The following is a 24716-nucleotide window of genomic DNA, read 5'->3' as shown; positions in this document are numbered from 1 at the left end:
CGTGTCGACCGTCATCTACTGTAGGTAATACACTGTCTATGGATAAGTACCTCTTACACTTCAAAACACCAGAACCATCCCTTTAAACAGCTTTTTCAGTTTGAACTGCTGGATGTAGTTTTAGCCGGAAAACAGCAAAAGAAAAAAAGAGGATTCTCTGTGTTCGTCCCTCTGGCCTGACTCTTTCTCTAATCGAAAGTTTCTTAACAAAATTCAAAATTTGCAATGTAAAATTGTCTCGTTGGCATAGTTACCAACTAATAACCAACCAGATCTCGAAAAGGTCAAAGCACCTCTTTCGCGCTAAGCCGTTGGCACACGAGATTACGCTGTATTAGGAGGCTCTGTGAGTGTGTGTGTGTGTGTGTCAAACAGGAGGCTCACTTACCCCCCAGTGTACACTAAACACTCCCACACCTGGACCCTGCTCACTCTGAGCTCGTTAGCAGCAGATGGTACACACACACACACATACACCGGGACCAAAGGTTACACACACTCAGACTGGAATGCAGTCTATTTTGGTAATAGGCCAATCTGCTGGTAATTGTCTTCATTGTTAGTGTTTGTTTGGGCCTCAACTCTTGACCTTAGAACATTTGCATACAGTTGGGTTCGGACTTCGACTGGACGTTTTTTTTGTGCTTTAATCTTCCCATGTGAGGATGTAACAGGTAGTGGGAGAAGACTGGTTTGCTTATTATATAAATAAGAGTTCACCACGCTCTTGCTTACTTCCGTCGTTTGCTACGTCTCCAAGCAGACTGCTTCATCTGTCCGAATACATTTGCCTGGCGCATTCAAAAGAATGTTTTACACTCATCCCGGAAATGTAATGATGTCACTGGCTCCAAGTGGACAAACAGACGCTGAGAAAAAAAACATGTTTGGCAACCCAAGAGAGTATTTGATTTGTTTAAGTGGCTATTAGCCACAAACATTTTGTAACTGGATGATTTATATCACTCTTTCGGGATGTCAAAACATGGAATGGGCCCATAAAGCGCTTATTGTGTTATTCTGATTGTAAACAGAATATTAAGTTTCATGTTAATTAAACTGTCAAAACAAATCAGCGACTTTAAACTTCAGAGAAAAAGCTGCACGTGTGGGCTTTTCGTCGCCACACGAAGCTGTAATCAACATTAAACCTGTTCCATGTGTGTGTCGGTGTGTGTGTGTGTGTGGCCGTGGCAGTGGCCATGGGGTGTTGTTTATTTACTGGAGCCATGTCCCTGTTCCTCTCCCCCCTTTCTGCGGGGTTTGTTTGCCTCCCCACTGCTCGCTGAAATAACATCCGAATACCCCTGGCGACTGTGTGTGCATGTGTGTGTACGGCTGGCTTCGTTCTTCCCTCTCCAGGTTACGATGCCCCCGAAAGGTGCGTCGCAGGGCGCGTGAGAGTTTTGTTCGGTTTACTTTTTACCAAGCGGTGATGTGTTTGTGTGAGCCGTGATGCACACACACAAGCCGCGACGCAACAGCTTCTGTCGAGTCATGTGTTCTTCAGTCCTTTCCTTTTCTTACAGTAACAGATTTGTGGATGTGGGAGTTGACACCACCACCGCCAGCGATGGAGGCTTTGATGAGGCAATCCAGCTCCTCACGCCCTCCAATGGCCTGCTGCAAATGTCGTGAGGTTGATGCGTTTGACCTTCAGGTACTTTGATGCAACTCCAGACTCTCCAGAGTGAGCTCTGTTGGTTTTTAAAGGGTCAGTTCACCCTAGAATTCACCTGCAGCGGTTTATCTATCTGAAGCACTGTAGTCCTCCATCTGTTGAAATCAGGCGGCAACCTTCGGGTCTGGAAAGTGAAGCCAATGAGGAAGTGCCTTAAACCTGCATTCTGTCTAACAGCCAGCAGGGGGCGACTCCTCTGGTTGCAAAAAGAAGTCCGATTGTATAGAAGTCTATGAGAAAATGAGCCTACTTCTCACTTGATTTATTACCTCAGTAAACATTGTAAACATGAGTTTATGGTCTCAATCGCTAGTTTCAAGTCTTCTTCAGTACAAATGGTATTGAATTGAATTTTGTCTCACATTTAGGCAGCTATTTTTAGTAGTTAAAGGTGAATTACATTTTTCACTCGTGCTTGAAAGTGTAAAAAAGTAAAGGGGAGTAACTGTGAAGGTGCAAAAAAATGTAAAACAGATTTCTTTCCACAACATTCTTGTATGAAGAATATGATATTAATGTGTGGTAAAAACGGATTAGAGCTTGACAATGTTACTACGACAAAACGCCCTTTGTGTATCTATCTGAGTAAAATGATTTAGAGCATGAATTCCTTTTCTTTTCGGTAAGATGTCACAGTGTGACCTCAGCAAAGAGACGCTCAGGACCCTACTGAACCTCCCCGTCTTCAACTCAAACACAGCCTGGTGACGAGCTTTGAAGTGAGAGCGATGCGCGAGTGAGGAGCAGAATGGGAGATTTCTATCAACTCGCAGACAGATCACACTCTGCAGTTTGCCCGTAGGCCAGAGACAAGCTGTGGGGATAAAGACAGACACCAAATAAGTCCCTGTAGGCCTCTGTCGGCCCAGATGTGGAGGAGGGAGAGGAGGCAGGGAGAAAATAATAAAAACCCATCACCCGGTTGCTGTGCAGCATTGGAATGAAGTGACTTAAAACAAAAAGAGAGGAGCGAGGAGTGTGTTGAGCCTCGGGGATGAGCTGAGGAGACAAGGACAGAGAGGAGGAGAGTCCGTGGACGGAATCGCTCATTGTGACTTTGCGAAGAGAAAAAGGTGCGAGACGTGTGTGTGTGTGAAAACTCTTGATAGCGACGGGTAGAAACATAACGGCGGAATGAGATGTTCACTCTTGTCTCGTTTCCCAGGAGTGCGAGCAAGAGTTCAGCTTGTGCCCAGAGTCTTGAGTCTTTGAGAGAGCCAAAGAGGAAGTGGTCCTGTGTGCGCCAATCAAACAACGAGGCGACAGCCGGCGGCTAAAGAACAGATGATGTAAAAACAATATAGGAGGCCAAAAATGCCTCTTGGTCTCTACTCTCTTATCTGCAAACAATCAAAACACACACGGTTTTGGGCAATTTTACTTGTTTCAAAAGCGAATTTATGTGCAGAATAATCATGAAGCATCAAATCCAGATAATGAATATAGCCACCTGTTATACTGTTGTGTTTTTCAGGATGGTTTAAGAAGGTTTGGTGCATCTGGAGTTGACTTCTGTTATTTTTTTTCCCCTCTTAACAGAAAATGAAGAGACAATATGGGAGAAATTTAAGGGAAAGTTGCTGCACGAGGCCCAACGTGTCTCATTTCTGGAAGGTATTAGTGCCGGAAACAATTACATTTGCAATGCAAAACACGGATTAATCTCACCTCGCTGGCAAAATACCTCAAGCTGAAATTATCTTGCAAGGCTGAATATTGGACTAAATGGCTTGTAAAAGAGGAACTATCTTTGCAGCACTACTTTCATTTTATAATTATCACCTCACTAACATTGAGCTCTACCTCCTGCCTTATTCCTCCTCTATCATTTTCCAGTAGCTCGTTCGGGGTTATTCCGGGGTGTATGATCCCAACACTAACTTGTGGTGGGGCCTGTTGTAATTACACGGGCCAGAATAGCAGCGAGGCCCGGTCCAGAGAGCAGAGGACCGACGGGCGGCCTTTGATTGGCACATACAGGCTTCAACTGCCGCTGCTGCTGGAGGATCAGGAGGCTGCATTTCTTGTAATTACTGAATTACGAGATTTCGTTTGTGTGTGTGTGTGTGTGTGTGTGTGAGCTGCCAGCATGGATTTGGCTGGAGCCTCCTACAGAGAAATGAACTCTGGAAACAGAGCTGAGGTCTGGCCAAAAGCTGAGGTTTGCAGCCCCTTTGATGGCGACGGAGTGTGTGCGTGTGTGTGCGCACATGTTGCTTTTCAATGGTTTGATTGTGGATTGTGTGTTTTTATGTGTTTGTGGTATGTTACCTCTTAAAAAGTCTAAGTTATAAAAATGTGTGTGAGAGCTCATACTTGTGTGTGTGTTAGTTTGTGGTCACGCTCATTTATATGTAGTGTGTATGTATGTTGCTTTGGAGTGCTTGGATGCCTCAAATGCAGCTTTTCCCATGGGGCTTGTGTGTGAGACAGGAATGAAGTGAGACAGAGAGAGAGATGTTGAGTGATGGTGTGTGCTACAGCCCAGTCATCCTTCTTCTCTTTCCTCATTAAAATATGGCAGGTGCATCAGTATAAAACTCAAATCGCACACACACACATCCATACACACACACACACACACACACACGCAGGGCATATGCTAACCTGATTAACACTAACATTAGACTAACATTAGTGCAGCCTCCTTCAGAGAAACACCCCCGGACCAGCTGCTCTCGCTCCCTCACTTTCCTCCATATGCACACACTAGCATCCCAGCCGCCCACGCTCTCTTTCTCCAATTCATCTTCTTTTAGAAATCAACATTTTTAACAGTTTATCTAAAAAAAAAAAGTTTCTAATGCCCTTTTCCCAACCAAAATTAGCACGTATATGGAGGTTTTATTAAACATGGGAAAACATAGACGACAGACTCCTTTTCCATTGCCTGTAGACGAGCAGCGTGTCGTGTTCGATGTCACGAATGCGTCAGAAAACACGGTTAGGAAACAGTGAAAATATTGTGGTGGTTACTTTTTTTTATTATTTTGTTTATGTTGAGTTTGAATGAAGTGTGTTTTACGACGATCAGCGAGGTAAAATTACTGTTTTTGTCAATGGAGTCTGGTAGCTTTGAGGAGCACATATACAGTAACGGCTGTTTCTTTTCATATCTAACTTGGTGAATTAAGGGTTTAGTTTGACCAAACCAGAGTTGGTAATTGTTAGAACAGTGGAGGACGGAACCTGCCAAGTAAAAAATAAATTAATAATTAAATGAATGACTCAATAAATAAATATGCCATTAAAAGTAGCAAAAATCATATTAAAATGAAATGTAGTCATTAATTAATTGATAAAATGTGACATAATTTTATATTTCTGTTTTATTTAGCCTTTTTTTTTATTTACCTTTGTATTAATTCCCTTATTTATTTACTCTTCTGTTTAATTTCCACTTTTATTTAATTATGTATTTTAATATTTTATTATTTAGTTTTTAAGTATTCATTTATTTTTTTAATTTATTATCATACAATGCTCTATAAAATAAATACATAAATACAAAATAAATGCAAAAATAAATACAAAAATAAATAAAAGTGGAAATTACACGGAGTAAATAAATAAGGGAATTAATAGAAAGGTAACTAAAACAAAGAAATATCAATTTATGTCACAGTTTAATGTGTTCAATTAATTAATGACTACATTTATTTTCAATATTATTTTTACTACTGTTAATGGCATATTTATGGATTAATTTATTTTTGATTTGGCAGGTTCTGTCATCTATATTGAGGAGCGCATATAACGGCTGTTTCTTTTCATATCTAAGTCGATGAATTAAGAGTTCATTTCGACCAAACCAGAGGTTGGTGATCGTTGGAACAGTGGAAAGTTTTATTTTGTTTCTGTCGAGTTTCATTCTGTTGAGTGTTTTTCGATGATCGGCGAGATAAAATCACTGTTGTCTGACTGGAGTCTGGTGGCTTTGAGGAGAAGTTTTGTACATTAATAAATTATAATATTCGTCCAAATACCTGTTGATTTTATGTATTTTATATTCACTTCAACGTGCGTTACATAGCATCACGCCAGGTGTCATCTTTCCATCACTGCCGATCAGAGCTGGATCCGATAAATACCCTTTACTATAGAGTCATTTGTCCCGTGAATGAATCCTGATTGTAACCTTTCACACTAAAGACAAAAGCCAGATGTCATGTTCAACGACACCCCACGCTCGCTTCAGCCTCATCGACCTGAAACCCGTCACGTCTTCCTCTTCCACCCACGCTCCATTCCTTCAGTCGTTCATGTCAATGCCTCCATGTGTCCCATCTGTCTCCTCCTCGTGCCAGTCCGACTCCCCCCTGCTAGATGTGCTAGCTCCCATCTTCCCCCCGAGGCGCCGCCCTCTTTAAATCTTATTTGCTCTGACTCTGTTATATTGCTTTGTCATGTTTCTCATAAACACACATGTTCTCTGTTTCCCCCTCTCACTTTCTGACTGGCTGCCTCGCTGCCACTCCCCTTCCCTGCTTCCCCTCGTATCCTCTCATTCCTCTCTCCCTTGGGTCCCCCCCCCTCTTGTCTTTATAAGCAGCTTTCTGCTGGGCTACAGCATTTTTTTTTTTTTGTGGCAGCTTCCCCAACAGTAGGCACACAGCGGGACTATCCTGCCAGCACATCCATTACACCGCGTGCTCTGTGTGTCTCCAGGTGAGTGAGACAGAGAGAGAGCTAGGTGTGTGGTAAGAGGAGGCACTTGTCAGGTGGAAAGCAGTGGTGGCCAGTCACTGGGGCACAGTGGGAGTCCACGAATCTGCCCAGTAAACAAAACTAAATATCAATATCTGCTGCTGGTAATATCTTTATTCCTAACACTCACATACGTGTGCATTCATTACGACCGTGGGCGCAAAACCCATCGAGGCCTGTGGGCATAAAGCGCCCCACACTAGCGTCTGTATGCGTGTGTGTGCGCCTGCGAGTGTGTGTAGGCCATCTATCACCGTGACAGGCTGGTGCGTGTTTACTTAATGATGTGGGGGTTTATTTATGAAGTGATGGCCGACGTGTGGGAGGGAGGGAGAGAGAGAGAGAGAGAGAGAAGAAAAAAGTGCGAGAGGGGGGGAGAGATTGAGACAGCCCGAGGATGTGACATTAAAATATCATCAAGGTGATGGATGTCCGCGCACACGCGACATTAGAGGGAAGTACAAAAAACAGCTGCGCGACGGATGACAAGTCGTATCTGGACTCGCGCGAGTGTCTCTCTGTGTGTTTTTTTTATAATGACGAGGAGTGTGTAGCCGCGCGTGAGGTTTCTCGGCGACTTCCGTGTTCATTAAGGTGTCACATGTGCTGCCACCGTTGTTTACGACTCGCGGGGTAATGAGTTGAAGATAAGATGCACGACTTCATGTGCGCGTGTGTGTGTGTGTGTGTGTTTCTCCTAGTCTTTGTTACACAGACTCTGGTTCACTGTGGAGTCACGTGTTGTGCACGGTCAGCTGAAATGCACATAAAGTGCATCTGCATTATAATAAACATGTCACAGGCGTGCAATCAGGACTACGGCAAACAAAGACATAAAAAGGGAGTGGAGGTGAAGAAGGGATGGTCAGTTAGTGCATCATCATAAGGCATTATTGGACTCCAATAATGTCCAATAGGGGGCAAATAAGCCAACAGAAAGAGGGAAAGAAAGAAAGAAGACACAAGAGATCACAAACTTTATAGAAGCTACATTGCTCAGTATCCCTTTATATAATGTGACATAGAATAATCCAGCTATTGTAGTCAGTTAATGACATACTGAGTTCAAAACTATATCAAGAGTTATTCCCGACTCTTCTTCCAGAACAAAGAAAGCCTATAAAGAGAAAGCGCTCGTGCACTTTTGTGGCTTAATTGGCCATCAGGACATTACAGAGAGCCTATCATTAGCATATAGAGAAAATAGACAGAGAGAGAGAAGGGGACAAGGGTGATTGTCATAATTACAAGTGTGACCTATCCACAGACAGGGGAACATGGGGGGACGGGTCAAATTAGAGACGGATAGATAGACAGGGACACGGAGGGAGACGGGTTAGTGGGGAGAAATGAGGAAGGGACATGAAGTCCTCTTTGAAGATCAGATTTAGCTCCACTTAAATGTGGCTCGCCACAGACAACTCCACCTCCAGATCATGTAAACAGAGACATGAATAGATACCCCGACCGCAGTCTTTTATCCCGGGCCCTTTTGTTTATGTCAGCTTAGTTTAGCGTGTTACCCAGGATCCTGCAGCTCAAACGGAGACACACACACACACACACACACTTGTCTTCTCTTTCAATCACACGTAAACCACTCAGAGCGGTGCTCCTGGCCTTGTGCGGAGGGCTCGGAAAAACCTTTTTAACCATTCAAGGCTGCAGAAAATGGCTGAGCATAAAAGAGCAGCGCGACGCTGGTGGTGGAGGCGGCGACGGCTAAAAGGCTGATCGCACAAGGCCGAAGCGAGCGAGCGAGCGCCGCGCTCAAGTGGTCTGCTTTTTACGCTATTGTCACACCATGCGGAGAGAGAAAATAGGTAAATGCGAGTGGAGTAATGTAATGAAAGGTGTGGACATTGTTAACGCCACTTTGTCGTCACCTAAAGGCGAGCAACCACCAACACTCGATTATGTCTTATTCTAGTTTATTTCTATCCACACACCGAGGACACATCTGTTTCATCATGTCTACTAACTCCCTTTATTTCAAGTTGTGTGATTAAAAATATTCTTTCACTGTGATATTTCAGCAATCATGTTGTGTTTCAATACAACATTCCATTATCATCTTCCTTTTTTTATTACTTCCTGGGTGTTTTACTGTTTCTATTCTCGCCACGTGTGAGTGGGGTGTTTCATTATCGGGCTCCTCAGGGGAGGAACCCCACCGCTGGCTGCCACCGTGGACACCGCTGGCGTTTTTTTTTTTTTTTTTCGGGGGGTGAAAAATAACAAATCAGATCAGAGGTTGCACCTCACGCTTGCAGCGCTTTAATTGCATCAGAGTTTTCGGTACTGACGGACCAAACCGATGGCAAAACAAACACTGCACAGGGCTGCGTAATGAGTGATGAAGCCCTTTGGGCCCTCAAAGAAAGCAGCCGTGGTGTGCGTCTGCTTAATGAAGACTGGTTCGCAGAGCTTCATTGCTCAATAAACACAATAAAGCGAGGAAACGAGCGCGGCGGGGATGCAGGTTGTGTCAGGTGATGCTGTCAGTAAATCCATCCCATATCTCCCAGATACCTCTGCTCCTCTCTAGCTCGCCACGGCCAGATTCTGATTCGGATCAAAGTGTGATTTTCTGCATCCTTGCGCTCGCTATTAAAAAAATCCCCATTTTAAAATGCCTGATAAATGGCTATCGATTTCCATGCGGAGTTCAGGAGTGTGTGGAGGTAAATGATATGATTCCTCAGGCTGGATCAATACAGGTTCAGGGACATTTAGCAGTGCGGCTTGGTTAGCAGAGGCAACTACAGTGAGAGATTTCAGAACCATTGTTGTCCTTGCCAAAATAAGAAAAGAGAGAGAACGAGGACAATAACACCAGAGAGAAGGAGAGCAATAGGAGAAGAGAGAAAGCTGTGGTGTAGAGCTAAAAGACAGGGTGGATGGAAATGTCACCGGTCTAATAGATCTCTCCATAAACTAAATGAGGAGGAGAAAGCGGGCGCCGCCTCGGTGGCACACAGCACCTCAAAATGTTAACAAGAGAGCTGAAAATAGCCTGAGAGCGGCACAGGGGAAAACAGGCTGGGCTCGCAGGAACACTGGAGAGCTCTGGAGACACAGATACTCCCTCATTTAACATTTCAATCTCTCAAACTGGCGTCCAGTGTGTGTCTCGCTGTAGAACATGGCCTTTGGATGGATGTTTATGGCAAGAAAAGCTCTCACTGTAAACTTTACTTGTACTAAAAACTGCCATTTCTAGCTATACACGCACACAGGCATGCAATAAGATCGTATCGTGACATAAGTATCATGATAATATCGTACCATGGGGCCTCTGGTGATTCCCACCCCTACTCACCCGGTTTGGGTCGTGTTCCAGGGCTCTGCGGCGTGCAGAGTCTAACTCGTCGTAGCCTGGAGCAGCTCGAGCCTGCTGGTACTCCCGACGCAGCCCCTGGAGACGCTGATCACTGCGGAGAGACAGAGAGGGAGGTGTAAATAATGCTGGATAGAGTGTTTGGTGAGAGGCTAAAACCTTAAACTCAAAGATTTAGGTAGACAAGGTAGGAACAGTTTTGAAATTTGCCTTTAAAGCCATGATGGAAATCCTAATTCCATGATAAACGGTTTAATTTTCACTGCAGCTGTGAATTAAAAAGGAAGAAAAAAGCCAGGTGGAACATGGTACATTCAGCTTCATCCTTTCTTAAATCCACCTGTATTTCCTTTTGCTGTGCAGTGACAACCCTTGACAGCACAGGGAGACTGACAGGCAGACAGATAATATCCACAAAGCACTGCCTTCTGAGAAGACATCAGTGCCTGAACTGAACTTTCAGCAGCTGACAGAGAAAACCAAAGTGGGAAAAAAGAAAGTGACCTAAAAGGTGAAAAAGAAGAATAACAGCAAACCCAAAACAATAAAAAGGAGTGAATAGATAAGAACTCTGGACAGAATGGGGACAAAACTTAAAGAGAAACATCATCATGCTCACTGGACCTCAATGCTAGATAAGCTACACACACACACCGGAGAGTACAGACACATAAACAGACACAAATGGCGCGCCTGAGTGAGCACAATCCTTCAGGATGTGCTACCAAAGTACGACACGGCGCTGTCGTTTATCTGTGTTTACTGGCTGCATTGGAAATCTCATATTGACACTGATATGCTGTTCGTTTGCTATTTCGTCCTCGGGAGATAAACGCTGTATAAAAATATTCAATGTAGGGGGGGGATAAAAAAAGTTCCACCTTTCCTCTGCATCCGTAAAAAAACTCAAACACCCGAAACAGGCCTTTGTCCGACACGTAAACACCCACAGCGCCTGCATCAAGCGGGCGTTGTGCTGTACATTCTAATGGTCCGACCCCCAGGCAGATATTGACCGAAACCGGAGCGAAGGAGAGAGAGAGAGAGCGGGAGCAGATAGAGAGGTTCATTAGTGAAGTACATAGCTTACATGTTTAAGTCTCTCTTGTGACCCTGCCTTTAATTAGAAAATCTGAGGCTCGGCATGTGTGTGTGTGTGTGTGTGTGTTTGTGTGTGAACCTCAGGAATGTAGAAAAGTGTGTGTTTTCTGTGTGCAGTTAATCCTTGTAATTCAGTATGTGGGACACACTGTGACAGAGTGTATATACATATCCTGATTTAATGCAACTCAGCGGGGACAGAAGGCTGAGTCATGCACACTTCTGTGCAAAGTGGTTCCCAACCTATTTTCATTGAAGCCCCCCCTACTTGTATATAAAAAGAGCTCAGTCCCGCCAACATCCTCCAACAAAATCCTCAGTTTCAACAAAGTGTATTACATTTTTTTATTTTTTTTATTAAAAATCAACTTTCTTTAATGAATAGAACTCATCAGTTTCGTCTACATAAATAAAGTGATGACGCCTTGACGAATTCGCCAGGTGAATGCAGAGACATAATATGACTTAGTTAATTTACTATAATAGTGTTAGAGACAAAATATATATTTTTTTATTGTGGTTAATGTCATGTAATTTACGGTGCTGTTAGATTAATGCTAGGCCGCCCCGTTAATATAGGTGCGGGACTCCCTTTGTGTGTGGCAAGCTGAAGGACTGTTGTTTTTTGAAAGGCTAAACACCAACATATATGGATTAAAGCAGAATATTTAGTAAGATTTTGCTACTAAGTAGCAAAAAATATGCTTTTAAGTAGTTTTATATACAGACTTTTGTGTAAATTATCCAGTAAGTGTGTTGTCATGATTTCACATGAGCAAATCCAATTTTGAAAACCTCAGAGCAGACAAATCCTGGCGCACCCCCCCGTGCTCTTTGGCGCCCCCTTAAGGGGGGCCCGGACCCCAGGTTGGGAACCACTGTTCTACACAAAATTCCATCTCGCTTTCCAAAAGTTTCCATGCTGCTCTGAAACACCATGCTTTTTTCTTTATAAAGACGGATATCTGTGCTAATTGCTGCTTCTTGAGGACTGGTTTAATGGTTGGTTTCAACACACAGCTAATCAATACTAATCTCCGTTTCCCCCCTGCGTCCAACCTTGCTGTTAAGATATTCACACTTAATCTCTTGTATTATTTATTTATTCACTTATGACTTTGCTTTTTATTACTCTTACTCACCCCCGTGCCGCCCACCAGGCCCTCTTCTCCATCGCACAAACAAAACACACGGACCCCTCAAGAGAATGCATGCGAGTTGTTTTTCCACCGCGCCGCGACTCTTCTACCGAACCCATTAGCCAATCCCTGGGCCCGTAATTAGGCCTGCCATTTTGATTGAGCGTGCGTGTCGCTCTCTCGATGAAACAACACTGTAATTATCTCATTATGCCGCGGCCTCCATCACTGACAACGCCAAATATTATCATATTAATAGCTGAAGACGGAGGCTGATTCTGGATAAAACATTAGAGGGGGGGTGGTAGCGGTGAGGCTTGTTGAGTAGCAGTTTGACGGGTTGACAATCCAGCCGGCTGCTTTCCAAACAGCGACAGAGGAGGGATACATGTGCAGACACATTTGTCCTGTCCTATATGTGTGTGTGTGTGTTCGGAGGGAGACAGGTAGGCTCCCCTGTTGTCATCAGCAGCTAATAACTGCTGCTGATTGCCTGTCTGCGACGCTAACCCGAGGCCAGTTGCATAAACACAACACATCCAAGCTTTCATGATTTTCTCAATAGGGCAGTGTGATGTGAGAGAAAAACTAGAATTAACCTTTAAGTTCCTGTTGTCTTGAGGCCATCAGTCCGAGTGTCTGACATGTAAATAGACCGCAAACCAATCAATACATCAATAAAATCTTATTTTGCTGCAGAAATTGCAACCGCTTAAGTCAGACGTGTATCACATTTCATCCATATTTCAGAGTATCTGACTACGCAGGTTGATCTGAGAGCGCGCCGAGAGGAGAGAGAAAGCTGGAGGAGGATGGAGATGGAGATGAAGGAGGATGAGACACGGGAGCAGGAAATGAAAGACGCATCAGAAGACAGAATGAGAGCAGAAAACCAAACAGCAAACACACAAAAAAAGACGAAAAACTTGGAGGAGAGTGAAAGGGAGAGCAGGGGGGGAACTGGAGCGGGAACAAAACCGTCTGAAAGCAGAGTGCGAGGAAAAAAAAGAGTGTGTGTGAGGAAAAGCAACCATCCTGTGGTGTTAGCCAGTGAGGGGGCAGGCTAATTAGGAAGTGTGCGCCGCCGCCGGCTGGTTTGGCGACTTCTTGTTGCTGCGGCCAGCTGATTTAAACACAACACACTTGGGGGAGAAAATAGCTCAGGCAGGCGGGTTTATTCTTTTGCTGCCTGCGTTGCTGGGAGGTAAGCGTACATCAAAGTGCACGGTCAATGTTTGCTTTCTTATTGTGGTAGTCGGACAGCAACTCAGTGGAGTTTCACAGACACATTACTCATCATGTGTTCTGTTAAGCGCGCCGGCCATAAAAAAATGAACTTGATTAATCTAACACTAGCTTCCGGTAACTGTCCTTCCGCGGAAACTGACCGAGAACAAAAGAAAAAAAGCTGCTTGAATGCAAAAAAAAAAAAGGAAATTGCTCAGATAGAGCTCCAATAAAAAGAGGACTTTAAAAGGCGGAGGAGACACCGGCTTAATATGCAGTCGACACTAATGATGTGTTGTTTTCAGGGGGGAACAACGCATTCTTGTCTCTTTGAGCTCTTCCTCAAGGCAGGTGTTGCCTGACAACTAAATCCACAGCAGAAAACAAGAGGATGCATTTTCTGTGCGCGAAAAAAACAGAAATAGTGAGCCTTAATGGGAAGTCTCCTTATATAATGTTCCTCTCTATAGGAGAGTAAACCAACACTATTCAGGACTTGTAAAGGCAAGCCAACTAATCTACAGCCAAAAGACCTTGTAGCTTCTTTCAAAAAACATGCTTCAGCAATTAGTCAAGCCTGTCTGGAGTGATTTGGACTTTGTCGCGGTGTCAGGTAAACACGCATTCCTCACGCCACGTGGTGGAAATGTGCTCTCACTGATGTGTCTTCCTTCTTCCTTTTTCTTAGCACAATGGTTTGCAACATCTCCAGTCTTTACTCAGCTTTTGTCCTCTTTTCATCTTCGTCTTCCCCCCCTCGTTTTCTTGCTCTCCGGCTACAAAGAGCGCCTTCCTGGCTAATAAAATTTGACAAGCATAGCTAACCTTTTTTCTCCACAGGTCAGCCTCTAGCGCGGCGCTAATCAAATGTGACGCCCATCGCGGCGCACACCTGCCATTGAAGGCCCTAATGAAAATGTCCGACGGTAAATTAGGGAGACAGCGGCGGAGTACTCTGTCAAGGGGGCCTTGACAGGACGGGATGGGGAGGGGAGGAGCGGGCAAAAACTATGCAAACATGGACGCGGAGGCACGTTTACCTCCGAAAACATTAGCTTTAAGGATGTCCCACGTGTGTAATGATGTCATTAAAACAGATGAGAGATATGTTGTTCCCTTGGTAACAATAAAACATGTGTATGCTTTGTGTGGTGAAATGTTTAAACTTCAGTCACACAGTAAGTAAGTAAGCTCACACCTATGATTTTAGTGCAGTGGTAGAAAACTGTGTCGGACCACACACAGCATTGTTGCTAGGTTACACCGGGTTTTCCTCGCAGAAGAAATATTACAGGTGGGTGGCTGTGTTTCTATTTTCTGACCATGTGTGTGTGGTTCCGACCTCACGGCGAGGCTGTGTGTGTTTTAACAGATGTGGCCGACTTTTTTGTGAATGAGCGCCCCCCTCGTCCAAGCCGCAGGTGGCGGATGGAAATAGCCAGGGGATGTGACCATGGAATACATCTAAGGTCATCCAACATGGCCAGCTACTGTATTTAAACACCGTTTTTGGCGCCCATAATTTAGTTGAATTTGAGTTTCTGCAGCCCCTTTAACGACATTATTAGACATTTTACGTTCGTCTCTGGAGACACATGGAGGGTTAACAATCCAACGCAGGCTCCTCATCCATCGTGCTAATGCAAACGACTATCTAATATACGTTATGAGCAAAACAGGGAATGGACAAGTGACACTGAGAGTGTAGGAGAGCCACGGAGAGAAAAAGTGAGGGAGAAAACAGGCTGGTAATGAAGTACCCACCACTAGTGGATGAGAGCTAAAGTGGTCTAACAGATCTGTCAGGCTGCTAGACTGTGGCTAATTATCCCTCCTCCTCTTTTGTCTGCATCCTCTCCTCTGTCACTTCTTCTCCCCTCTCCAATCTACTCGGTTTCTCTCTCTCCTTCTCCTGCTGCACTCTTTCCCCCTCGCTTTCTGTCCGTCCCTCCGTCTGTCACTTCTTTCCATTCCCCATCTGTCTCCTCTCCATGTCCAACCCCACTCTCTCTCTCTCTCCCTCTATCTCTCTTTGTATCCTCTCTTTCTTCTGGATGAGATTGGGTGTCTGGGGCTTACTGTTTGATTTGCAAGTCAATAGTCATTTCTGTCAGAGAGTTTAAGCTGAGGGAAGTTTTAATGTGGCCTGTATTATTTCAGACGGGAAATGATACATTTGCATTACAATCCTCTCTAGATTTTCTTCTTTTTTTCTCTCTGTCGCACACAAAAATGGCTCCAAGTTATACTCAAAACTTCAGCAGTAATAATACATAATAGGAGAGGAATAACAACTCTGATAAGCGGAGTCTTTCTGCGAGCATTAACTGCTCCGACATCCCCATATTACAATAAATAATACATTTTACTCTCGTTCATACTAGGGCTATTTAGCCTCCTTCGCGAAAAGCTAGTATGACATCGTTGGTACCAATGGATTTCTGAGGTTTAATAGTTTCAAATGCTGCCAGTACCTTCACACTGAGACCGCTACAACCTCGGAAAGACTGAATACCGGCCGGTAAAATCAATATTCGCACAACATAATATCGCGATACTCATGTGTATCGATATTTTCTTACACCCCTAGTTCATATCTGTATCAAGAGCTGGAAACTGGTGGTTGCATCTGCCCCGACACATTATAGTGCCAAGCGTGAACAGACAAGGATACAGCTGGTGGCCTGTAAAGTGTGCTGGCTTGACATTCAAACATTGGATTGGAGTGTAGTCGTGCCGTTGTCGTGTTGTGTCTAAATGGGCCTTCATTGAGTTAGAAAAGGAGAGAGAAATGGAGAGTACTAAGAGAAAGCAATACTGAATGAATGAATAAAAACTGTTGAATATTAGTTTATGCCAGAGATTCACATCAGAGGGGCGAATTATTCAGTTTCCTTTCCTGAGAATGAAAGGTAAAATGAGAGTGGGCTAATTAGCATGACAATGGTGTTGCAGTGTACTTATTATTTTGTTATTTTCATTCTTTAAAAGTCATCAGAAAATTGTTTTTAGAGAATCTAAAGATTTACAGAGGTCAAAATGATCACAACAGAAGAGTTACATAAATCATGCATGGCGTTACTGTAGAAGTGTGTGGGTGCATATATGAGGGTGTTACTACAGTGTAAGCATGCATTCATGTTTTATGCATTTTCTGGCTTGGCAGCGCGTGAATGCAAATACTGCATCGGTCAAGCCCTGGCCCGTGACCTTGTGTGTGCACACACACACACAACACAACTTTATGTATCTCTACAGATGCAAATGCTGCATTTAAAAACAAACACTTGTGTATTACAATGATCAAGCCCCTCCCTCCTGTCCCTCACCTGTCTGCTTGTGGCTGATGCTGGTTCTGTAGAGCAGGCGGCGGTCGGGACTTGTTGACCTTGGCGTACAGCCCGTCCAGCTCCTCGGCGGAGGCCCGGAGCGGGTTAGGCCCCCCCGTCAGCGCCGCGGGGGAGGGAGTGCGGCTGGCGTACGACTGGGGCGACGGCGGCTGGCGGAAGTTGTTGATGCGAGCGTAGTTGGGGTCGCTGTCGTCGTCCTCCACGTCGGGGAAGGAGACCGTGTCCGGGGTGACGTTGCCTGAGTGGATCTCGGCGTAACGAGGGTCGTAGCTGTCGGGACGGGAGGGGAGGAGTTACACATTGGGGGGGGGAATACAAATACATGCATTCATCACTCAGACACTGTGACGAACCAACACAGAGACGTCTTCCACCCAGGTGTGGTTCCTACCTTCCTCTTTCCGGTTGCTCCTCTTCACTCAGCGCCTCCAGTTTGCTTTTGGAGGCTTTGGCGGCATCTTTGCTCTTGTCGTCTTTCTTCTTACCGAACCTGGACAACACAAAAAGACACACAGACGCAACAAGGTGAGTATTAAACGACCACTTTATAATCTTAAAAGGTGCAACTGATAACATTCAGCCACTAGATGTTGCATTCTCTCCGTTCCATTGCATTCACATCACAACAAGTGGTGGCCAGCCACTTAACGTCAATCTCCGCCATTTATCCGTTTTTAAAAAAAATTATTTGTCTGCATAAAAATGTTATCAATAACACCTTTAAAACCTCAGGTAGATAATACCGCCAAATAAATGTGCTTTTATTTTGAAGGCATGGTTTGTGCGCCTTAATGGGAATCTTTTTGGGGACTTTTATGATGAAACAATAAACTTCACTCCGGCAACAGAGCTCGCACGAGTTGATGAAAGAGCCTCTTTAACTCGCACACAAACACACACCTTGCATCACATCTCCAAATGTTGACACACACATACGTGCACACCGCTCGGCGAAAACTCATTCTCACTCCTGTGCGTTCATTAGTGGCTGGAAAAAAGACTGCTTCGTGATAGATATGGTTATAATGTCACAGCAGGCAATCCACAGTGTGAGTGTGGGGATATGAAAAAGGGGGCTATAGTTGCCACGCAGCATATGGAGCATGAATATTTTAACATTTCGTCCAATAAAATAGCTGTTACACCACAGCGTGCTATGTTTTTCATATCCACTCCGCCATAATGACCATCATCATCGTTATCATTCTGGAGCTCTTGTTCTCTCGTTTTTACAGGCACCTCTGTTCCAGTTATAATGAAGCTCTACTTCACACTTTCAAGAAATTAACCACTCTAAATATTTCATATTCTTCTATCTCTCCTTCGCATCGTCTTTTCTCACCCTCCTCCGTCTCACCCTCTTCTCCTTTCCCTTCCGAGCTCCTGCTGAGCCAATCTAATGTCTGTGTTTATCTCATTAACGGCGAGCCACTTCTCGCGGCTGCTACAGGCAGATACGTGGCCTGAATGGCAACCCCGTCGGCCCCGGCCGAGAGGCGGCGTGTGCGGCATCGGAGCCGCAGTGAGACCTGGACCGGGGGACGCCACGGTTGGCCCGCCACCATCCTGCAAACCAATTAGTGTTGTTTTTTTTTAGCTAATCTGCTCGCTTCACTGATACCGGTGTGTTTTAACGCTGCCAACAGCAAAGCGCATGTTCACATCGCTTATGGTTTTACTGTGAAGAAGACACAGAGGCAAATTATCTTCTTTTCATACAGTTAACAGTCACTTTATGTTTTTATGTCCTATGTTTAGGAGCCTCTGTGACCTCATGCAAGCTCCTAAACATTCATGGTCTTCATCACTTCTGTATGATGCTCAACAGTGCCCCTTTAAAGGGAGACTCTACAGGTGAATAGGGTAACGAATTTCACTAATAGATATCACCATGAAACTTCCCCAGTTGATTACTCACATTAAGACGATTGAAGTTTTATGTTTAAATATGCAAATGAGGCATTATTTAATGCTAACTTTTGGTGAATTTAGGAGAAATCTATCTAAAAGTAGTCAAATAAACACCTAAATGTGTATTTTGGATGTTTTTATTTCCACTAGTCTGAAAAAAAGAAATATTATAAAAGCAAAATAGCCCAAATTCTTAGCTGCTTATTGCTGTAATGTATTTCCACCTCACTTCCTAGAGATCCACAGAAGGCTGCGGCAGTGTGGGCGCTGCCGCAGCCTCGTTTTTTCTCTCTCGGAACTATTTTAATTTTCTAAGCACTCCCACATTATGCAGAAGCCAAAAACAGACTCCCAATTACCTCACTGATAAGCGGCATATAGAATCCAGTATTATATAAAAAGAAAATATCAGCGCTATTCATCTTTAGTACGCATCAATAATTATATTACACGTAAATATGTGATTATCCAAAAATCCCAGATTTATCTGGCTTATAGCTGCTTGATAGATTCACCCCGCCTACACACACACACACACACACACACACACATGCAGAGCACCTTAATCAACATTCAAAGGGGGCAGAGGTCCACAGTTGGACCCATCATTATATCTGCATTAATTAGGAAAGCCTCTTTTCTCACCGCATTGTCTGGGAAGAAGATGGAAGGGAAAGAGAAGGGGGGGGATGCAGAATGGGTGCGGGACTCCCAATTAGAGACATGTACCTGCCATGAGGGAGGTGGCTATCCCCCGCTCTCCCATTATCGCATCCCTTCTTCATCGCCGAAAACTCCCGTCTTTTCCCACCGCTGTGAGTTTGTTAACGGCGTCTCATTGCTTTCCTCTCTCTCTCTCGGCCTGTTTCTTTTTTCATTACTTGCTCCTCTGTCCTTTGTTTCCTTTATTAATTCTGTCTCTTCTTGGGATAGTTTCTGCTCTGTCACTCTTTCAGAAAATCTGACAGTTAATTTCCTGTCGAGTGCTGCCGGATAAATAAAAAGAAATATACTGTACGCAGAAGCGGAGGTAACCAAAATGCACACGGACACAAAAACAGCTCTATAAAACCGAATTTAGAAAGCAATATACTGCTCACAAACGCAGGTAAGAAGCGGCCGCACACACTCGAGCAGACAGCGACATACATCACCGCACACGCGGGAGCTCTGTAGGGAACTGCAAACAGTCTCACGGAATAGGACATCTCATTAACTTAGCATTATCTACCTACACAACCACTCCATCAAACTCTCATTAGGGGGGAGGTGGGGGGTCCGGGTGAGTCGGGCTGCTCCGGTGTCCCATTTAATACACTCCCCGCTGTCACGGGAGCTACTGGGAACCATTATTAGTGTGTCGCTGTCATCATTAGCCCGCCGACTCCCGCCGTCGCCCCGCCGTCACCTCTGCGAGCCTCAGAGACGACGCCGGACTGCTCAGTTTGCATTGAACTCTGGGAATGAGAGTTCCTGCTAGTATTTGTCACTACACATAACGTTTATTGATGATATAGTAGCTCCTATGTTAAGATTCATAAGTCATCATAGACGATGACTACCGCACCCTTAAACTCGCTGCAAAGCAAAGCGGCGGAGTGTAATTACTGCAGCTACTGTCATTCTCATTACCGTAGGAGAGGCGGCGTGCGTGCGCCCAGTTAGCCGCGCTCTAATGAGGCTCTATATGCAACACGGAGATCACAGATAGCCAGTGTGCTGATGTCACCAACCTGACCTGTGCAATTAGCCCTCCAAATAAGGAGGGAGAGCTCACTCTACTACACAAACTTATCTATCTGCATTAGATTTTTGCAGCCACAGACTAAACATGTCATCTCCGCAGACTAAACAGCGTGACGGCGGCCTCTTCTCCAGAAAATCATCATCTCTTTCGCTTCCACATCTCGGCATTAGCGGCGCTTTGCGACTGTGACAACAGCTCGGAGTTGTGTAGTCTTAATGAGCTTTCCTATGCGGCCGAAAAAGCGGGGAGTCGGCGGGTGGTTGGTTATCGCCACGCTGAACGTGAGAAGAACGCTGTCTTGCGCCGTGTGTGGAGGAAGTCGTGTTTTCAGGACTTAATTGACACGTGTGAAAGCGTGCGTCGTGTGTGCGAGCTCACACGCTCGCAGACTCGATGAACACCTTGACATGTGAGTGTTTGAGGTGAGGCACACAACGACGAGGCAGAGCACGAAGGGCTCATCTCTGCAGAGAAGCTAAAGACGTAAAGACGGGTTTCTACCAAAAGTTCCTTGGACTTTTTAGTCCCTAGAACTACTTTTAAGGAACTAAAGTTTGCTGCTGCGTTTCCACCGTGGTCGAAAGACCTGTGAAGATTAAACAAATTAGTTCGCTGACGTGTGAAAAAGCATCATGACATGAGCCGAGGGCTGCTGGTTGTCACGGGGATAAACCCAGTTCAGTGTGTCCGCCTGTTTCATCTAAAAGTTTTGTCTAACTGTGACCACATTTACAGCTGCATGAATTTACTGTTGCACATTGGATGTAATGAATGAAATGTAGCAGAGGAAAATGAAACTAAGAGGGTCTGTCTCCACAGTAAATCAGCTGTTGAGTGTTTGATGATTATTCATTTGTGCTTTAACGCCGTGAAACAATCCGCAAATTAACTTTTTCTTTCTCTCATTCACGGCACCGCTACGTCACTCTCTCCTCTCTTTCTTTTTTTAAACTAGTTGGGAGGCCGACAATAGAGCCTAACTTTACTTTTAATGTTGTCAAACACAGAGAGATGTTTTCCCCCTTGTTTTAAAATGGTCCTAAGTCGATACTAGAGTATTTCCTTGTTTATGAATGAAGCGGTACAGACCCTGGTTCCTGCGGTCAAAATGCAAAGAGTTCCTCAAAAGGTTCTTAGTTCCGGGGGAAAGTTCCTGCGGTGGAAATGGGGCATAAGATCTTAAAATTGAACCTAAATCATACTGGGAGTTGGTGTAAAGAGGGTAAAACCCGTGATCAGGTTACGCTCTGGTTCAAAGCGCTGATATACTTTCAACTACACGTTCATGGGTGCATCATTCACCCCATGCATTCCTTTAGGAGCATCGATTCTGTGCGTCTTCACAAATGTATGCTTCCTGTCCACAAGATGCAGTAAACTAGAGACTTTCTACCATGATCTTAACATTAACCCTACAGTAACCTCCCCAAGGAGATAAAAGCATGCACGATTGGTCTTGATGTGCATCTTATTTTAGAATTTGTGATAAAAAACACGATTGGACAAGCCTCGTGGTGTGATGCTTGAAACTTTTAAACAGAACACTTTGCGATTTCTCGCAACAGGCCAGAAAAAACTGGCCCAACATCCTATGTTGTCTTGGAGAATGAATGAAAGTGAGATACAAAAAAGAAAGAGTGGGTGAAAGAAGAGAAAAGAAGAAAAGAAACGAGAGAAAAAAAAGGGAATTAAACGCCAGAAAAAAGTGCAGCCTTGGAGAATAAACGAGAGAATGAGAAGAAAGAGGAAAAAAAAGAAGAGGGATGGATGGGTGAGCCAAAGCTCCCGTGAAAAGTGCAGCTCGGCTGGGGAGGAATAAGGAGCTTAGGAATATATAGAAGCAATGCAGCGGCGTTCAGAGGCACAGGGAGAACAGTTAATCAGCCAAGCAGAAATGTTATCGCAGTAATTAGATTGCTCTGTATGTATTTGGAGAGGAGCGCACATATCTCAGTGGAGTTTGCAGTAAAGAGGGGAGCGGGATGGAGGGAGGGTGGAAGAGGAACAAACCCGAGGAGCAGACGGAGAGAGAGAGAGGAATGGGAGACACACACAGGGAGAGAGAGATTAACACTATAGAGGGCTGTGATGTAACGCGGAGCCTCCTTCTCCTGTTCTGGCAACGCGGCGCTGCTTCACGGTGAGACTAGTCGGAAAATATTCCCCCCCGGCTTGAAATAGACAGAATGACATTGGAGGGCAGAAAATAGACAACAAGCGCTCTTTAAAAATTGGTGTGGTTTCCTGGTGGAACTGAGGATCGGGCTACAAGTAAAGTGTCGCCCAACAACAAGGTCAAGCGAGGCCGCCCGAGAGTGAGTGACAGCACCGTCAGCCAATCCCTGCAGAAAAGCTGTTCGATAATGAAAACAGCCAGCAGCGACCGACTTTTCCCCACTGGGCATAATTAAATCTATTTATCTGACTTCCTCTCCATATGCCCCCGCGCCGCCGCTGCCGCCGCCGCCACACCAGCTTCCATTAATGGCTGATATTAGCAGCGATAGGACTAAAAAAAGAAAGTGTGAGACATCCACCCGATGCTAATCGGAGTTAAAACAGCTTCACTTATAACGTATTAATAATGTACGCAGCGGAGGATTCATCCACTAGTTCTTATTTTCAGATCTTAACTCTTGCTTTGACACGCGGAGGAAGTGCATGAGATTCTGCTGCAAATATAGAACGGGTCAAAAGGGGAGGAATCAAATTAATTTCCTTTTTAAATGACTCTAATTTAACACCTGGAGGAGGCATGATGGAGACAGACAGACAGACAGACAGACAGACAGACAGGTATGAATGCACAGCAGGTTGTTCTCAGGGGAACAGAAAGCTTCTCTTAATCAACGCCTGGCCAGTCCCCTGAGTACTGATGCTTCAGTCAGACAGAAGAGAGAGAGAGGTGGAGAGGAAAACAGAGGAGGGGAGCGGGGGATAGGAAGGAAGAAGAGGAGACAAAGAGAAGAGGGACAGGAAGAAGGTAATGTGGGGCTGCATGACAGACAACAGGAAAGTTAAAAGAGGAAAGGGAAGAAGAAAAAGAGGAAGGATAAACAGAAAGGAAGGAAGATTGAGATCAAGGAATGGAGGAGAAAGAGACATGAAAAGGGAGAGAAATGGAAGCCAAAAGACAAAAGGGAGAGAAAGTGCAGCAGGGAGGCAAGCAAAGTGCGAGTGTGAACGTGGAGGGGGTTGGAGTGCCTTGCCGTCCCGGGGCCGCCCGGTGAAATATGGGCTTCCCTTTAATTGTTTTGCATTCTCATTTGTGTCGTATTTTAGCAATGCGGCGCAAAAAATCCGTCGCCACCGGCAATTTGTCTTGTCTTTCCTCTTCCGTCCCCACTTCTGTCAAGGAGGCCATTAATATTTAAACGAGACCACTGGGCTTCACTCTCACATGCTGCCATTGTCAGTCATCTATCGGCCCTATATTGATAGGGCTGTTGATCGATTAAAATATTGAATCATTAATTAATCGCATATTTTTTATCTGTTCAAAATGTACCTTAAAGGGAGATTTGTCAAGTATTTAATACTCTTATCAACATGGGAGTGGGCAAATATGCTTCTTTATGCAAATGTATGAATATATTTATTATTGGAAATTAATTAACAACACAAAATAATGATAAATATTGTCTAAAAACCCTCACAGGTACTGCATTTAGCATGAAAAATATGCTCAAATCATAACATGGCAAACTGCAGCCCAACAGGCAACAACATAGAATCCATAGAATCCATTTTCATTCACATATATTGAGGTCAGAGGTCAAGGGACCCCTTTGAAAATAGTCATGCCAGTTTTTCCCTCACCAAAATTTTGCATAAGTTTGGAGCGTTATTTAGCACGCCACAACCTCCAAAATATCGATTGCGTTAACGCATTCAAGAAATGAATGGCGTTAAAATGAATTTGCGTTAAAGTGCTATTATCGCGTTACCTTTGACAACCCTAATGTTAATACATTAAAGGATTTTAGACACATTACCAAAGCCTGGAAGCTGTTTGGTCGGTACAACTGCAAAAAAAAACTGGAAGATTTGCTATTTAAAGGGTTAATTCACCAACATTACACAAAAATGTTTTAATTCATGTTGGAAAGTTTAGGATCCAGCCAGATTAGAGGCGAGTGAGAAAGTGTTTTGATACCCTGAACTGCTTTTTCTAAATTCTTAACATTTCCCCCGGCTGGCGGCGGGGGAAAAGGCCAGGTCACCGTGGCTCCATATGAGAGCCATTGGCAGACTGGGAAAGGTTAGACTCTTGGCTCCTCGGGCCTTCGGACAAGAAACACTTAACCTTCTCCGTCTGGAAAGCAGGGGTCGCGCTCTGGGTGTGTTTTACTGGGAGATGCGTGTGTGTGTGTGTGTGTTCTTGCATGTGTGTGTCATTAGACATTAAAACGACGGAGGAAGTCCATCCATCACTCGTGACGTGAAGATGACTGTATGGGACAGAACCGCCATTGGAGGTGTAATCGCTTCCTGGCGCCCAGCGCGAGCACGT

The 24716-nt window shown here is 44.6% G+C and overlaps 1 protein-coding gene across 1 annotated transcript in view; it reads right to left on the bottom strand.

Moving 5' to 3' along the window:
• pard3ba (par-3 family cell polarity regulator beta a) overlaps nt 1-24716 on the bottom strand; it is a 136432-nt gene that overhangs the window by 16291 nt on the left and 95425 nt on the right. Inside the window, 3 exon segments of the mRNA XM_037762380.1 lie at nt 9711-9822; nt 16525-16815; nt 16937-17035. Of these exon segments, the coding sequence (XP_037618308.1) occupies nt 9711-9822; nt 16525-16815; nt 16937-17035 (502 nt within the window).

This window comes from Sebastes umbrosus, chromosome 24 (genome assembly GCF_015220745.1).
Source record: "Sebastes umbrosus isolate fSebUmb1 chromosome 24, fSebUmb1.pri, whole genome shotgun sequence".
NCBI classification, from domain to species: Eukaryota; Metazoa; Chordata; class Actinopteri; order Perciformes; family Sebastidae; genus Sebastes; species Sebastes umbrosus.
Note: the sequence above shows the minus strand (reverse complement) of the source record. Positions and strands in the feature narration are given on the sequence as shown.